At 38.2% G+C, this 18,751-nt stretch overlaps 1 protein-coding gene across 2 annotated transcripts; it reads right to left on the reverse strand.

Annotated features, from left to right (window-relative positions):
* Window positions 1-842: 842 nt before the first annotated feature.
* On the reverse strand, window positions 843-12,293 carry vsx2 (visual system homeobox 2). 2 transcript variants are annotated; one of them, XM_034159805.1, is made up of 5 exons: window positions 11,442-12,293; window positions 11,219-11,303; window positions 10,808-10,931; window positions 3,167-3,347; window positions 843-1,271 (listed from the first exon to the last, which is right to left on the reverse strand). In XM_034159805.1, the coding sequence occupies exons 1-5, from the start codon at window positions 11,845-11,847 to the stop codon at window positions 952-954; spliced, it is 1,116 nt and encodes a 371-aa protein (XP_034015696.1). In that variant the 5' UTR covers window positions 11,848-12,293; the 3' UTR covers window positions 843-951. The 2 variants fall into 2 exon arrangements, with proteins under 2 accessions (XP_034015696.1, XP_034015695.1); XM_034159804.1 differs by having other exon boundaries at window positions 844-1,334.
* Between the last annotated feature and the right edge of the window lie 6,458 nt (window positions 12,294-18,751).

Below are 18,751 nucleotides of genomic sequence, written 5' to 3' on the forward strand. Positions count from 1 at the left end.
AAGCACTGGCACCAATGGACCTCAGGATTTGAACAGAACTCACGTCTTCTTCTACTTCTCTGCTGCTTGCAGTCACTTTTCTGGATGCTACCTCCTCCACTACACCACCAACAGTCAGCACCTGTCTGATGCCTGGAGTAGACTCCACCCCTGCCTTCTTCTAAAGGCAGGATATGAGATCTACATACCCCTACAGTGACATACCAAGGACAAAAACTGTTCTAACTTTCTGTACAATATCACCATGGTTTAAAATCTTTAACTGCTTCTTGTCTGCTGAGTCTTCATGGTTGAACGTGATTGGATGGAGGGTAGAAAATTAAACACTAGAAAGTCACATTTAATAAAAGGTGGGATCATTTTATGCTCTGTATCTTCTTTTATACATACTTTAAAACAAAAACACATTTTAAGTCTACAAGAAAACAAATTTCAAATTGTGCCTTAGTGAGAGGTTAATATGTCAATTATTTATACAGTGTGATACAGGACAACAATTATTTCCTCTTAGCAGAATACCATCAATGCAGCAGTTCTTTAAAATGTCACTCAACAAGCAATTTAAACAGGAAATAACACTAAAATAAAAGCCAAGATTGAAAAAAGTTTCAACTTAACAAGGTATGAGGGAAATACTGAGGAAAGTCGTACTCATCTGCCTCTATATACACCAATATACTTTACTTCCACTCCCAAAATACTTTACTCCCACGCAGCGATCTCCTCTACAAATGCATCAACAACAACAGCTGGAAAAAACATCCAGAAGAAATTCAGGAAAAGTGCTTTGCGCAGATGTGCTCAGATGATGGCCAGATGTTCTGCAGGAAGTCCAGATGAAGAATGGGTTTTGAGAATCACAGGGGGAGGGGGAGGGTGCGTCAGTTCAGCGCAGGACAACCTGCAAGACGGTGCTGAAAGTAGTCAGTCTTTGTTGTGGCAGAGAAGCCTTTACGGACTTTTGGCCTCCTCTACTGGACTCAGGCGTCCACTAGCATTCTCCTCAGTCGTCTGTCTCTCCTGTTTGCCTTCCTGCAGTCTGTCATGAGAAACAGTCCCCAGCACTTTGGCGCTGTGCTCCTGCGCTTTGGCCCTGAGCGCAGCAATGCTGTTCTCCCTCAGTTCTTCTTTAGAAATGGTGGACTTGCCTTCTGACATCTTCTTCACCTCCTCCTCGGTATCTTGTGCCCTCTGAGAGCTCGGCTGCTGGGGTGCGTCTGACTTTCCTGTCGATGCGGGAGCTGCCACCTCCAGGGACTTTTTGTGCATCCCTGCAAAGAGTTGCGGGTATTCAGATTTAGAATAGCGTCTGTTGCTTGGTAAGCCATCTTGGACTGAAAATAGTAAGCAAAAATAGTTCTGGTTTAGAATATAAATGTTTTAAATGGACATTGGAAATGCAAGACCCATAACGTTGTCTATCAACTAGATATTTTTACCTACAATAAATAACATCTACTTTACCTGCCGTTTCAGTCAGTGACGATAGTAGCAAGGCAGAAATGTGCAAAATATCACTGCAATTGTGCATTTTATGGGAAAAACACCAAATTTTGCAGATTGATTGATTTATCTAATAAACATGTTTTATATGGTTACACACTGAATCCATTCAAACCAAAATTTTCTGCTTGGGACTTCGGTGAGGGTGGTTGCATCTCTGCCTCTCCTCTATATTTTTCTATCTCTGCTCCAACCTTCAAAAGTCCCAACTTCACCAGACTGTAAATTCTTCAAGCTATATTTAGAATAACCATGGCATTGACCAGCTGGTCTCTGAATGCTATTGACATCATTTTTTGAACAAGGAAATCAGGACTGGGGGACCCTGCATGCCCAGATGGAACCTATCCTGCGGGCTATGTTTTTGACGCCTGGGAGAAGTGGCGTGTTGCGTGCTTGCCGCTGCTCTCAGTGAAAGACGTCAAAGACTTATTTTTATTTGCTTTTATGGTAGGAGGGCTGGGGTTGATTGGGTTATGCACTGCCCTGACCTACTGGGAAGTTGGCAAGACGGCTGCTACCAGAACCACAACCCCACATCTGTCCATCATGATTAATGAAGTGGGCAAGATGGTACAATCTCAGACTGCGTTAACTTTTGAACTTAAACGCATGTTGGAAAACATCTCGGAGTAAATATCTGCCTTGCAAAGGAAGATGTTGGAGACCATGGAATATTCATAAATTGGATTTTTACGGCCAGAGGAGCTGCAAATGGAATTTCTGTGTCTCTCTGCCTAAACCAAAACAAGGCAGCCTTATCAGCAACCGAAGGTCAAAACACCCCGCTTGTTTTCCTCCAGAAGGATTTTCGATGGCCTTGGTGAAGCATTCGGCTCCCCTCTTATCTGCCCTCCCTTACAGCCTGCTGTCAAGGCAACTCCAGATTTTATGCACATGTGTACCGAGACCAATCATAATCATCATTATCATAACATTGATTTAAAACATTTGAGCTTGACATTATATCTGTATATTATTATTATTATTATTATTATTATTATTATATCAAACAGTATATGTGCAAGATTTGGTGTCTTTACCATAAAATGCACAATTATTTCATATATCTACCCCACTATAGTGAAAATTTAGAGCAACACACATGCTAAAGAGGTCATATTATACATTTTTTAGCATGCTAATAACAGTTGCCAGGTGTCTTAATGGGAGATATTAAAGTTTTTGGCACAAACATTGCATATACACTGATTGATGCATCCTTAAAAATCTATTACAGGCCTCTATGAAATTAGCGTTTTCGGGGCATGTAGTTTTAAACAGAAGTTCAACATCTGAACAGTGGATCACAGGCCAACTCAGTGGGCGTGGCTTACCTAGCTAGAAACAAATCCAAAACAACCATCAGTGACATATGTCACATAAGTCTAAAACAAACCATTTCAGACCTGAATTTTGCTTATAGCCAGATTGTTTCCACAAGCTCAGGCACAAACTTGTAACATCTTGCCAATGTTTAGCATGAAACTGCAGCAGTATTTTAAATGTAGAAAAGAATGTGCACAATATGACCCCTTTAATTTTTGATAGTTACAAAGAAAGTTCTTGCCAAGAATGAAGCACAGAATAAAATGTTTACAATCCACAAACTGGTCACAATTGAATGAATGTGTGCAGACAAACGGAAAGATGGCAGACTCACCGAGCAGCCAGGGGGCGCACGACTCCATGATGCCATCCTTGGCAGACTTGAGGATGGACTCGGGCAGGGGGATCGAATGACGCACCATGGCACCATACAGGCCATACTCTGCCATCACGGTGCTGCGGCCCCAGCATTTCTCCCTCTTCCTCCACTTGGCTCTGCGGTTCTGAAACCACACCTGTGACAAGACAGACAAATCAATGAGATATTAAAAATAAATTTCCAAAATGTAGCAGCAGCCAGAAAAAAGTGAATGCATCATGAAGCGTCATTTGATCACAGCTGTTAAATAATGACAAAGAGGTTAATAACAGTGAGGAATTTCTCACTCTTAGAGAATCACTTTGGGATTCTGGGAATGTCCTTGTGTGGTTGGCATCCTAACTAACCAGTCGCTCTCACTGTGTCCTGTACAACAGCGTCACCTCAAACCTTGTTCCCATGAAATACGAGGTTCCACAGGGATCCATCTTAGGCCCCCTGCTTTTCTCCCTTTATATAGCACCCCGTGGGTATTGCGACTTTTCACTGCTAACACTGACGACACACAGTTGTACATGTTGATAACTGCTGGTAATCTCATACAAGTTAAGAATTTGCTTCAGTGAAAAGATGGATGTCGAGCAATTTGTTATTTTTAAATTCAGAGAAGACTGAAATGATGGTCGTTAGTCCAGTGAGACATAGACACCAGTTTGACCAGCTCATGCTTAACCTTGACTCGTGTGTCATACATTCCACTGACAAAGTGAGGAACTTTGGGGTGATTTTTGATCCCACATTGTCCTTTGACCTCCACATTAGAGAAATCTCTAGGATTGCTTTCTTCCACCTTTGTAACATAGCAAGGATTTGTCCCACCCTGCCTATGGCTGATGCAGAGACTCTGATGCATGCATTTGTCTTCTCTAGACTGGATTACTGCATTGTTCTATTCTCTGGATTACCTCAGTCCAGCATTAGGGGTCTCCAATTGGTTCAAAATGCTGCTGCCAGAATTTTGACAGTAAGTAGAAAGCTTGACCACATTACGCTGATTTTGGCCTCCCTTCACTGTCTTTCTGGGAGGTATGTCTGTCTCTGTGAGGTCTGTTTTGAAGGTTCTGTTACGAATTTATAAAATTATTCACGGACTAGCACCTTCCTACTTAGGTGACCTAATTAAACCCTATGTACCAGCCCAGGCTCTGCATTCTCAAGGTGCAGGACTACTTTGTGTCCCTAAGGTTAAAAAAAGTCGGCAGGCCACAGAGCTTTCTCTTATGGTGCACCTGCTTTTGGAATGATCTCCCTGCATCAATAAAACAGTCAGATTTTGTAAAGACTTTCAAGTCCAAACTTAACAAGCACCTATTTTCCCTTTCATATGGAAAGTGCACCTGCCTTGTGGAATGATCTCCCTGCAGAGATTAAATGGTCAGAGTCTGTAGAGACATTAAAGTCCAGACTAAAGATGCATCTATTTTCCCTCTTGTATAATTGGCATACCGGTGTAATATGAAACTATATTTCCTTTCATATTATTATTTCATATTATTATGTTATATATGTTATTATATTATTATTGTCTAAATTCTGGGTCGGTAAGTGAAGCACAGGCTAGCTACCAGCGACCACCTTAGTCATCTCTCTGCTTCCCTGCTGATGTACTGCTGGTGAACTCAGACCTTAGGTGCAGTTATTTCCTGCTGACTGATTCTGCTCTTTTTCCCCCATGTCCGAGGCACTGACGAGACCTTTAACAAATGCTGGCCCTGCATGCCAGGGCGTCGGACTGACCCCAGGAAGCCCTACCGAGTCAATGAGCCACTGAATCATTGCTTTGAAAAAGGATTTAATTGGACTGAACTGTTAAAACTGTAATTTACGAACATGATGTTTTTGCTGTAAATAAATAAATAAATAAATAACATAAAAATATTGGACATTGTTGACAGAACATGTGCTTCAGGTGTATTTTGACATTTATTATTATTATTTTATTTTTTTCATTTCAGTGAGCTGAAATATTAACATGGAATGATGCGTATTTGACACTTTGAAAAATGACAAAATATGCATTGCCATATTTTCTGGAGTATAAGTCACAGTTTGCTTGTTTGTTTGTTTTTTGTTTGTTTGCTTGTTGTGACTTATATACTGAATAACCACACGTCTCTCTGTTAATAATAATTATAATAACTTCATATGGGGCTTTTCCAGGAATCAAAGCACTAAACAAAATAAACTCCTATAATAAAAGATAACACCTCCAGTATTAAGAATTATATTACAATGCATAGAAATCCCAAATTAAAGAGCTGATAATACAGAAAAAAAAATGTGTGACTTGTGTTTTCCCTCTTGAAGAAGTTTTAATTAATTTATTTATTTATTTATTGACAGTTGAAACTAATACTTCAGAAAATACAGTAATATGGGCATAAACCAGCTTCTCATTGGTCCGTAACTTACTTTGTTGAATGGACCATATGTGTTGATGGATAAGCAAGGGCTCAGTTCTTGGATATCTCGTGTTAAGGCAGGTGGAAACTTCCATCACTACATTTTTTTTCCGGCTATGTTGGAATTTTTCAACTCTGGAACTGGATTTGTTGACGACAGGGCATCTCCCACCTCAGTGACTGAGCTGGTATCAACACAATCACTGATTGAGTCTATTTCATGGGACTCAAACCTTTACCGCATTGTTTTCAACTCTCCCGTCAGTGTGAACACTGGAATACAAGTCAAATTTGTTACAGAATTTTGTTGGAATTTTGTGGCGATTAGTAAAACTACACATTTTTTGGAAAGTGCATGGAACTGCCAATCAGAAAATGGATGATTCCATTTACCAGGAAGCCACCGTGGCAGCCATGTTGGATTGGGAATGGTGGATTAATATCTCAGCTTCAAGATCACCCAGGAGCTTGATTCCAGTGACTAAAGACACATTTCCACGGCAAAGGAACCTAATGGTGCAAATTAAAGCAGTACAAGTGGGCAAAGTCACCAGAAAATCCTAGATGGTCACCCATGAATGTGACTTTCAGCAGTCACATTTATATTGAGCAGGTTGCAGACAAACTACATGCAAAAGTTCCATCACAGATGTTTGTAATTTTCTAAAAATCCCCCAGCAGGTGCCAGACACATCTATGGGATGTGACATAGCCAAAACAAGAAAGCACAAGACACACCTCCGCCAAGGCCACATACTCCCTACTGCAAAAATACCCACTTTCACTTGTGGTACGTATCAAGCTTTGTTTTCTTAATAAGCATGCAATGAGACAATAATCTGAGTGAGTGAGTCACATTCTTTCAGACATGATAACTCCAAAAATAAGAATGCCAGCATCTCTTTATTTACCATGTCGCATGTTGGTCTATAAGAGATGAAGTGATTACATTTTAATCAATGTAGGTATTGGGTAACATGTTCAAATATTGTATAATTTAATACTGTGTTGATGTGTCCATTCCTTGACTTGTTCAAAGAATACTGGCTGTAAAAATTATGATTTAGCTGTGCTATATTTAAGGGTATGTATGCATATGCATGCCATTGCTTTGACTTTTGTATTTTTATTTTATCTACGTATGTTATGTTGCAGAGATTAGTTTTTAGTGTGAATTTAAAGGGCATCAATTTTAGAAATTTTAATAAAAAGAAGTCTGACTACTTGTTTTTAAAATTTGAAGTCACTGCAAAATTCAGAAGCGTAAAAGCTCAATGGTTCACAAACGTTCAAGCACCACTGTACATATGGTCATATCACTTAACCACCCGGAATTACAAAAACAAATTAGAGCACCGCGCTTGTAGCACAAATCTCCTCCAACACTAGTTTCCAATTCCACAAATTTATTACCTTGGAAAACATTTTCAAGGTCAAAGTCCTGTTAGAAGTAACTTTTCATAAACTAAAATATAATACAAAAAATAGATCAAAAGGGCTTTTCAATGTTCAAATGAATGAAATATCCGCTAAATCCGCAATACGGATCAGATGCAGCTCAGACTTAGTCTATTCACTGAGAGTGTCAGTTTGCACCTCACTGTCACAAATGAGAGTGATTGAGACACTTTTGATTGAGATATAATGCAAAATGTACATCAAATGGACTTTTCAATGTTAAATTCAAATATCCACAAAATCTACAATTCAGATCAGATCCAGATCAAACTTTGTCAGGTGATAGTGAGTGTCAGTCTGCACCTCACTCTCAAATATGAGGGTGATTGGGGCATGTTTGATTAAGATATAATGTAAAATATACATTAAATCAGGTTTTCAATGTTAAATTTAAATGGACACAAAATCTGTAATCTGGATCAGATCTGGATCAAAATTTGTTAGTCAGTAAAGGATACCATCCTACACTGAAAAAAGAGAATGTTTGAACCAACTTAAAAAATTGTTACAATTTGTAAAAAACCTGAATGAATTAAGTTGTTTGAACTTAAGTTTGTAAGTTGGAGTTGATTTAACTTTCAAAATTAAGTTCAAACAACTTAATTCATTCAGGTTTTTACAAATTGTAACACTTTTTTAAGTTGGTTCAAACATTCTCTTTTTTCAGTGTACATAAAGCTCTCAGTTATGAAAGAAATTCATTTTTTTTCTGCAGAGTTATGAATTTTTTTATATTCGTTCATGTTAAAGATAGAGATTTTTGCAATTTTCCAAGATTTTCCTGACTTTGCCCTTTGATCTATGACATTGAAAATTGAATCAGTTCTTGCCTATCAGGATATGAATCTTCAGTAAAAAAAATTCTTAATATATGAAAAATTGTGGGCTCCAGGCTGTTCACAAACAGACAGACAAACAGAGGAGAAAATATAAAAGTGTAAAAAGACTAAAAAAAAAAAAAAAAAAGACAGTTGAAATTTTAAAATTTTATTAAGATCCATTCATATAATTTTTTTAATTCAATGTTGCTATATTGCCAGCATTCTTATGGTTCCCAGATCCAGAATATGTTCCAGATTGACTCAAAAATTATATAAATTATTTCCTATGACGTTCATTTGCTTACAAAATGTAATCAAAGTTCATTATTAGATCTTTTTTTTAATTAAATGTTTCTGAATGCTTAAAACTTCTTATAAATTCTGGATCCTAAATGTGTCAAATTCAAAATATTTTTCGAGGATGGTGTTCATCTAACTCAACAAATTTCACCAACATCCTCTCACAACTTTTTTTTTTTTTAGTTAAATGATGCTAAATGCTGGCATCTCAGTTCAAGAACATCTTCTGCATGGCCTCCAGAACTGAATCACAGTGCTATCATCACACTGAGTTATTGATTAATGGACTCACTCACTCACTCCTCTACACTTTTGCTATCCAAACCTCCTGCTACAAAAAGAGCAAATTCTCCAGCACATAATTTTTTAGTTTTTAATCAGCTGCATGTATATCTGGATGAGATGCAAGACCTTGTGCACAAATCCTCCATTTGAGAATTTGATATTTGGGCCTGTGTGAGCCGGAGCCTGAGTGAGTGCATCGATTTGCTGCTGGCTACAGGTGGACGCTGCCTGTCAGGGTTTATCTGCCCAGACGTTTCTAAATGATTTGACAGCTGATAGCCACAGCCAGCAAACACAGTGTCAGCTCAAAGTGATTATTGCACCACACAGGAGCCTTAAAAACACTCCACTCAGAGGCACCTGTGAAAAATATAGGGGCCCCTAAGAGGAGCTTTTACAGGAGACACACATTAAATTGAAAGCTCTTTTTTTTCCTCCAAATAATTCGGATGATAACCCTTATTTCATACAAGACACTTCTTTTTCTTTTTAAATGAGAAATTGCTTCTGTGGCTGTGAAAAGCTGCGAGCAGAAGCGACCCAGGGGCCGCCGAGGCTGATTGAAAAATAAGTTAATTTCAGGCCCGATCGATGGCGGGCAGGCGGGCAAATATCACGGGAAATTAAACTCCCGGGACCCGAGGGAGCAGCAGCTATTGACCCGTGCTAATAAATTCAATGTAGTTATTTCATTTGAACTCAGCCAGCCTTCTCCAAGCTCGTCTGATTTAACTAATTACACCCAATGAGAAAATTGGGTATTAATTTTATTTAGGATAGGAACAGGTCCGGGTTTATTTATTTATTTGTTTGTTTTTTAATCTGTAGCTGCGCTCTTAATGAGAATGAGATTAAAAGGCGAGCGGGCAGATGGATGGTCCGGGTCACACAGCAATCTTCCTCCGCCTTGATGGCTTGATTAGGTCGTTAGCGGCTCCTTCTACGAGAACAAATTGTTTCACATCCAACTGCTCCCGGTGACAAGCAGCGGCCTCTGCCGCTCCTCACACGGTCCGTGCGCAAAGACTGCGCCAAAATGCGCAAAAGTCAACAAGTAGCTCCAGGATTCTTTCTCATCGTCAGCCTTTTATTATTATTATTATTATTATTATTTATGATTTTTCCTCGTCATCTTTGTCGCGTCCGAATTATTGCAAGACACGTTCACTGGTGTCGCACATGCAGCGGACATAGCGCCCTTTTGCGCACATATTTAGAAAAGAAAAAGAAAAAAAAGAGACGAGTTTAAAAATAGCTTTTGCATTAAATTAAGTGTCCTCCAGTTTTTTAAAGAAACTCAAATTTGCTAGATGTAAGCTGAAAACATGAACACTGCATTCTATGATTTAGGCACCTTAATTATGTCGCCAATTAAACCATTGATCAAATTAAATTTACATTAAAGATTGCAAAATAGCCCCTTTTTGTTTCTCTCTCTTATCTGTCTATATATATATATATATATATATATATATATATATATGAAGTAAGTATTTAGAAATAAATAAATCATGTGACCTCTTTTCAACTTTTAAAAAACGTATTATCTTTTAATCGATCAAATTTCCACAACTTTTAGGTGGTCTCTTGCTGCTCCTCTTTGGTAGGTTATTATTATTATTCTTATTATTATGAAACAGAAACATATATATCTTTTGTTGAACTAGAATATTTTTAGATATTTAAAATTGGACCGTATTATCCTATTGATGAAGAAACAAACAAAGCAAACATCAAAGAATACGTTTTTATTAAAATACTAGGCTTTCTAAAACCTTTGTACTGTTATATATATATATATAAAATAGATTTAAATTTCAAAACATCCAATCACAATTTTAAAACCTCAGGCTTCTTTGCACCATTATTTTACGATTATATTCTTAATCTCAATTGCAAATAAATCTTGGCAACATGATGTTAATTAAATACTAATATATAACAAAATACTAAAGGTAGCGTGCACTTGATATGCAAACACCTTATTGGACCCAAGTGAATATTTATTTACTTTTACAGCCAGTTGGCTTGAAATAAATCAGACAATTTCCGTGTGTGTGTATATATATATATATATATATATATATATATATATATATATATATATATATATATATATATATATATGAACTTGCATTTTTTTTTCATTAAAGTTGATGTTTTAAAAAATATTTTGGAAAATTATTTAAAGAATGTTTTGAAATAAATATGTGCTGATTCTACCAGTATGTACCAAAAATAAGCAGAACTCAAACTCGAGGTGGGTGTAAGTTTTGAAGTGATTAACATGAAACCATGGTTGTTGTGTTCTTAGATTAATAACTGTGCACCTGTATCCTGTCCTCGGGCAGCTCTGTCTTCATGGCCAGCATCTCTCGGGCATAAACATCCGGATAGTGAGCTTCATTAAAGGCCTTTTCCAGCTCCTCCAACTGGTAGGAGGTGAAAATGGTCCTGTGGAACATCAAGTCATTCTTTTGTTATAAAATGCAATTTATATTATATATATATATATATATATATAGCCACTTTCTATAAAATCATTTAGAATCAAATCAAAATAAATAATATTTGGCATCACAGGTCTATATGTCTTTTATAATTAGTAATTAATAAGTAACAAATGGTATTTCGCTGTCATAAATCATTAAGAGTGAACACAAAAATAAATTAGCAGCAATTTAAACAAATTACCGTTGAAATTATACAATATAAATTATTACCCATAAATAATCACTAACCGGTGACGTCTTTTCTTGCGTTTCTTGCTTTGATTTACTGATGATTTAGATAATTTTCGTTCATTTGAAGACAAATCTTCTGAGTCTGGATGTTTTTAAGGAAAAAAAAGAAGGGAAAAATAGTTAAGATGGATTCGATTTTTTTTAACAGATACAGTAAATGCAATCCCCTGACTTTTATATTTTTTTTTCTTTTATTATTATTATTTTAATGATTTCATACCTGAGCTGGGGGATTGGCTGGCGTCCAGCGGCCTTGCGCTCCTGCTGAGCGCCTGCAGGTGCACGTCTTGCGCGTCCGACAGCACCGTCTCCAAAAATGCAGGTTGGCTGTAAAACGACGGAATTCCACCGGGGCCGATTAATCCCATTCCGACGCCCACGCCGGCGGGGCCCAGCACGGACCTGGCGGCGAGCAGGTGCGCCCCGGCGGGCAGCGAGCCCAGAGGACTCCTCGGGGCCGCGGATGGCTCCTTGTTGAGCCCCAGAATCTCCTGGATGCCAAAGCCGGTGCACCTGGGCGGCGGATGGGTGGCGCTGCTCTTCGGCTGGTGGCTCCCTCCGTGCGCGCCCACCGCGGTTTTGTCCGATAAACTTTCCGACAGCACAGAACCTTGTTTCCCCGTCATAGCGTCGATCGAAAGGCCTATTTCGTAATATACCGTCGTGCACAGGATGGTCCCCCGTGCATGATCCTCAAAAAACACACACGAGTTCTCTAGAAAATGGTCCTTTTATCCAACAGGTCCACCCCAACGAAAGGCAGGAGGCAGCAGCCAATCAGCTGCAAGGATTCAGGATTCCTGTGGATCATGGATGCATCGTGCGCGCTTTCAGATGCACATGATTTCCTCAAGTCTGCGCAGATAGGAAAAGGATTCAGACTGCAGAATAATAAGAATTTCTTCAAGACAAAATGCGAAAACTGGATTTTAAAAAATAACCACGATCATACTGTGAATAAAACATCTGCAACGCTGCGATTAAAAGGCACAAAATCACATTTTCACTCGGGAGCGGCTCTAATTAAATAATATGACTCTCAGCCTTTACTTACCTTTGAAATGCAGAGGGACTGGTGCACTCGGTTGGCGCACGCGGTTTTACGCACAGCCAACTATGATCTGTGGCCGACTAGTGGCGCGCACGCGTGGGTAATTGATCTCCAGATGCCACGGGAAAGTTATCACGCGCAAATCAAAGGCCCTCCCAAAAAAGAAAAAAAAAAGAAAAGAAAAAAGCGACAGCTGGACGGCACAGAGCCGCTGAGCGCGCCCGCAGAGCTCTAATCCCATAGAGGCTGCAGAGCAGATTAATCCACGGCCGCCTTTCCACGGAGAAAGTGGCAAATGATGCTGAATATATGGGCCACGTGTGCGCAAGGGAAAAAACAAAACAAAACCAAAAACATCAAGGAATATGGTTTATTATAACAACTGCATCACCGCCACCAATAAGAACTACAAGAAATAAATAACTAACACGCATGTCATGATGGTTATGTGTATAGATACATGGCTAATAATGAGTAATTGTGAAAGGATGATGCAGATAAAAAAAAAAAAAAACAGTGTGGTATACTGAAAAAATTATGTCTGATATAAAGCGAGTATTTTGTGTAATTAATAATTTTGTAGATGTGTTTGAATTTATAACTCCATGCTAATCCTAATAATGACAATAATAAGTGCAAGCATGGACTACAGGTTTATAGATTATGTGCACATTTACTTTCTTCATGCATGTTATTTGGATCATTTTTGTTCACTATTTCTTTCAGCGTCATAAAAACACTGAGTCATGAAAACTGCTTTTACACTTTTCAACTGAGTTTTAAGTTTGCTATAAATCTCTTGATGTTGCACCCCCAATAAATGTTTATTTATTTATTTGGGGGGGGGGGGGGGGGGTATGTTTCCCGGACTGTTTTAAGGGACTATATGAAAGGTTAAACATACAAGGAAAAAAAAATATTATGCAAATATCACAGAAAAAAAAGGATGCATGACTTATTGCACATGATCAGAATGTGTCCAAATAAGGGAATGTTCTTATGTTTCTCAAATAGAAACATAAGAAAATTCTGATGAATATAGATTTTCTATCAATGCTTTTTGTGGTCGTTTTCTTGTTAGTAAATGACCTAATTTGAGATTTCCAAATGTTAATAAAAATATCAAATGAGAAAGAGAAATGTGTCTCTTTTATTTAATACAAATTAGGAGACATATGTGGATTCAGAAAACACTTTTTACTTTGCTTTACAGCCTAAAGCATCATTTCACACACAACAAACAACAGGGGGTAATAATCAATAAATAATCAAGTGATCAACATGAAGTTCGAGGCAGTTCACCCAATACAACTCAGGTTTCAGGTGTGTGTGTGTGTGTAAGCTTGGTTTAAAATAAATTGAGACTTTATTTAGATCTTTAAACTAGTCAACTATATGAGAATGACAGCATGAATACTGTTTTTTTTTTTTTCTCCTTTTACATACATCTGATGTGAAGCTTACAGTCACTTGGCGGATGGTCCCCGTCATCATCATCATCATCATCACACAGTTTGCAGACTGACAAAAAGGGACACACTCAAAATACAAAATGAAACAATTTAGAAAACAGTGCTTCAAATTTTTCAAAAATTATAAACTAAAGTAATTAAATGTTTAGAAAACAACCCAGTGTGTTGAAATGTTCAAAACAACAGATGAAGCAGTTGCATCAGAAAATGACTCACTGTTTCAAAAAAAAAAAAAAAATGCCTGAGACTCTGTGATGGTAATGTGTACAGGACACAGAGGGGATTTATAAAGTTAGAAAATGCTCAAGAAAAAAAGGAAAAAAAAAAGAAACTGCTTCATTACTTTGAAGCATCTGAAAACCTAAATGAAACAACTTGTTTCCAGAGTTAGTTGTCTATTTTAGAGCATCATCCTCATAGAGCGCAAACCTCCACCAACACTAGCTTCCAATTCCACAAAATTTTTACCTTGGAAAAAATTTTCAAGGTTAAATTCCTGTTAGAAGTGGCTTTTCATAAGATAAATTAGATGTGAACAAATGTCAGGAGTGTATATTTAGTGCATGCACTTGAATCCCAAAAAATTTTGTGGTGTTGTCAGGTTTTTTTTTTTTTTTTTTTTTTTACTTTTTCAGTTTCTGAATTCTTTTTCAGATAATTTTCACAGAACATTGGTTATCTTTGCTATGTACCAATTTGTCATTGCTTTCTGTCACTTGGTTTCTGACTCATAATTTGAAGACAAACAGGCATAAAATTGGAATCTCCATCCAATTTTGGTGCTGTAGGTAAATCCATAACAGAAAAATGAGTGATTGAGGTGCTTTTGACTGAGATATAATGCAAAATGTACACCAAATGGGCTTTTCAATCTTAAATTTAAATGTCCACAAAATCTACAATCCAGATCTGATCCAGATCAAACTTTGTCAGGCAATAGTGAGTGTCAGTCTGCACCTCACCTTCAAATATGAGAGTGATTGGGACATGTTTGGTTAAGATATAATGTAAAAATATACATCAATCAATCAATCAATTTTTTTATATAGCGCCAAATCACAACAAACAGTTGCCCCAAGGCGCTTTATATTGTAAGGCAAGGCCATACAATAATTATGTAAAACCCCAACGGTCAAAACGACCCCCTGTGAGCAAGCACTTGGCTACAGTGGGAAGGAAAAACTCCCTTTTAACAGGAAGAAACCTCCAGCAGAACCAGGCTCAGGGAGGGGCAGTCTTCTGCTGGGACTGGTTGGGGCTGAGGGAGAGAACCAGGAAAAAGACATGCTGTGGAGGGGAGCAGAGATCGATCACTAATGATTAAATGCAGAGTGGTGCATACAGAGCAAAAAGAGAAAGAAACAGTGCATCATGGGAACCCCCCAGCAGTCTACGTCTATAGCAGCATAACTAAGGGATGGTTCAGGGTCACCTGATCCAGCCCTAACTATAAGCTTTAGCAAAAAGGAAAGTTTTAAGCCTAATCTTAAAAGTAGAGAGGGTGTCTGTCTCCCTGATCTGAATTGGGAGCTGGTTCCACAGGAGAGGAGCCTGAAAGCTGAAGGCTCTGCCTCCCATTCTACTCTTACAAACCCTAGGAACTACAAGTAAGCCTGCAGTCTGAGAGCGAAGCGCTCTATTGGGGTGATATGGTACTACGAGGTCCCTAAGATAAGATGGGACCTGATTATTCAAAACCTTATAAGTAAGAAGAAGAATTTTAAATTCTATTCTAGAATTAACAGGAAGCCAATGAAGAGAGGCCAATATGGGTGAGATATGCTCTCTCCTTCTAGTCCCCGTCAGTACTCTAGCTGTAGCATTTTGAATTAACTGAAGGCTTTTTAGGGAACTTTTAGGACAACCTGATAATAATGAATTACAATAGTCCAGCCTAGAGGAAATAAATGCATGAATTAGTTTTTCAGCATCACTCTGAGACAAGACCTGTCTAATTTTAGAGATATTGCGTAAATGCAAAAAAGCAGTCCTACATATTTGTTTAATATGCGCATTGAATGACATATCCTGATCAAAAATGACTCCAAGATTTCTCACAGTATTACTAGAGGTCAGGGTAATGCCATCCAGAGTAAGGATCTGGTTAGACATCATGTTTCTAAGATTAACATGGGGTTTTTCATTAAATGGGGTTTTCAATGTTAAATGTAAATGGCCACAAAATCTGTAAAATGGATCAGATCCAGATCAAACTTTGTCAGTCAATAAAGAATATCCTCCTACATAACACTCTCAAATATTAAAAAAAAAAAAAACATCTTTTTTGACAGTTATTAATTTTTGAAAATTTGTTCAATGTTAAAGGCGGGGATTTTTCCAATTTTCTAAGATTTTTACTGACTTTGACCTTGCAAACTGAATCAGTTCTGGCCTATCAGGATATGAATCGTCAATAAAAATTTCACAACAATATATGAAATAATGGGCTCCAGGCTTTTCACAAACAAACAAACAAACAGGGGCGAAAACATAACCTCCGCCCAGCTTCACTGGTGGAGGGAATGAGATGAAACAAATACTTCAGTAAATGCGCGTTATTGTTTCAAAAAGCTACAAAACAAATCAGCGGGTACAGAAAAAGAATGAATGGAATGACCCAACTGCTTCTGAAAATAACTCATTGTTCCAAAAGGATAAAAATGTTGGGCAGTATGTCTCATGGCCAGTTTGCTACTTTGGCAACTTCATATCACCTTATATTATTATTAATAATAATAATAATAACTTCATATCTCCTCTGGAGTGTCATGATGCATACTGTTCTTTTGCTTGCTACGCTACACAGACAAAACACAGTTTTACTTTAACACATATACCGCTTCAGATACTACAACGTGAAAAGTCACCACATATAAATGTCAAATGCAACATCTTTCAACCAATCACATAACTTTACTGATCCACACTGAGGGCAACAGCCCACCCATCCGGGTGCGGAGCTGGAGAGCAGGCGGAAAAGACAGGCAGAGCACTGGGTGTTCAGCTTGCAAGCTGAAGTAGCAATTTTCTGTTTAGTGAAAGCATCTTTCAATACAACATCTAAAATTGAAGTCCGTTTCCTATCAGTTTTTAAAAAATTGTGAAAAATCACCCCCCCCCCCCTCCCAAGAAAACCTCCCTAAATAAAGCAGCTGCTTTACAAACTGATTCAGTGTGTTGAAATACTCAAAACACAAACTAAAACAATTGCCTCAGGAAATGAAACAGTTTGAAAAATGCTCGAAGCTCTGTGATCATAACATTTAACAGACAGTTGGAATTCTTTGGTTTGAAAATGAGTCACTGTTTCAAATCAATAAAAAAAAATGCTTCATGGTTTTGAAGCACTTCAAACCAAAATGTTTTATTTTGGTTTGAAGTGCTTCAAAACCATGAAGCATTTTGAAGCCTAATTGTTTTAATTAGGCTTGACGACATCGGAAACAGAACCACTGCAACTGAAATCTAAATGCTTCAGGAAATGATTCAGTGTTTCAAACGGCACACTCAAAAAAATGATGCATCGGATGAACTCAATTCAGTTATAAGCAGGATTTCCATCTAATAAATATATGTAGCCCAACTTAAAATAAATGGTAAATGGACTGCATTTATATAGCGCTTTTCCATCTGCATCAGACGCTGAAAGTGCTTTACAATAATGCCTCACATTCACCCTGATGTGAGATTGCTGCCATACAAGGCGCTCACTACACACTGGGAACAACTAGGAGATTAAGGACCTTGCCCAAGGGCCCATGCTGGGATTTGAACCGAGGAACCTCTGGTCTCAAGCCCAACGCTTAACCACTAGACCATCACCTCCCCCAAATAAAGCACATTCATGCAAGATCATTTAATTTTAATTTAGTTGGGACTAAAAATATTTATTAGATAGAAATCCAATCCATAATTTTCCCAAAATAAACCACTTTCTTTAGTAACTCATTTAGCTCCACCCCCTTACAAAGAATACAGATGATCCACTATTTTCATCCACTGGTACAGAATCAACACTTGTTATAGAATCAGTTCTCGTTCCAGCACCAGTACTTGATAGACGACCCCCCCCCCCCCCCCCCCCCCCCAAAAAAATGCTCAGCCCGTTAAAATCATATTTAGGAGCTGAACATCACAGAAAAATATTTCTGCTGCAATTATCGGTTGACAAGCTGAAACTAATTAGGGCCTATTTAGTGCAAATTCCATTAATGAAGAAATCAATGTTATTAGGATATGCTAATATACAGCCTTCTGGGATCAGGACAGTTATTAACACGGACGCGCACAAGCCTGGATGACCTGTCAATTAGGAGCAAGTTACTGCTCCTTCACTCCATCATCACTTCCTACTGCAATCCATACTGCACTTCTTTGTTGTTTGTTAGTTTGTTTGTTTGTTGACAGTGAGTGTGCTCTCCTCTCTGTGCACCTTTTAATAATCCATCTGCTAGGAAAAAGGCTGATTTACATGCAGAGGAGGTGGCACAATAAGGCGGTAGATTAAGGCAAGATTTAGTTCAGTCGCTCGTGTCGATTGGGCCGCCCATCAAAGATCACACGCACGATCTGAAGGCTGCAGATGAAAAAGCAAACAGCTGTCGGGAAATTTCTGTTTACGGCGCCACCACTGCCTCAAACTCCGCGTCTGTCCCGTGCTGCATTTCCACCGGCAGTCCTAAAATAAATGTTAAACCTTTAAGTCATCGGTATTAATCAGTGCACTTCAGTAATTTATACGGCGGAGTGCGCCTGCAACCTTCAAAGAGGAGCAAGTCTGCAACGGGTCATTTACCCGATAAACAAAACCACCCACCACAATGAATATCCTGCTGCTGTGATTGGTGGAGCCGGCGATGCATTTGAGATAATGAGCAAACTTTACTTTGAGAAGAAGGTCACATGATGATCGCCTTTTTTTTTAAAGCCCACAAAGTTTTCATTAGCAGAATAATCAAAGAACACAATAACTCAGAGTGGGCCAAGTTGATCCAACATGGAGAGGTC

The sequence above is a fragment of the Thalassophryne amazonica genome, chromosome 19 (genome assembly GCF_902500255.1).
Source record: "Thalassophryne amazonica chromosome 19, fThaAma1.1, whole genome shotgun sequence".
NCBI lineage: Eukaryota > Metazoa > Chordata > Actinopteri > Batrachoidiformes > Batrachoididae > Thalassophryne > Thalassophryne amazonica.

Coding starts and splice junctions, on each gene's coding strand:
- vsx2 (XM_034159804.1), bottom strand. CDS start 11,847: ATGACGGGGAAACAAGGTTCTGTGCTGTCGGAAAGTTTATCGGACAAA. Junction 10,932..11,218: donor CGCAAGAAAAGACGTCACCG/GTTAGTGATTAT, acceptor GATGTTCCACAG/GACCATTTTCACCTCCTACC. Junction 1,335..3,166: donor GTGCGCCCCCTGGCTGCTCG/GTGAGTCTGCCA, acceptor TACTATTTTCAG/TCCAAGATGGCTTACCAAGC.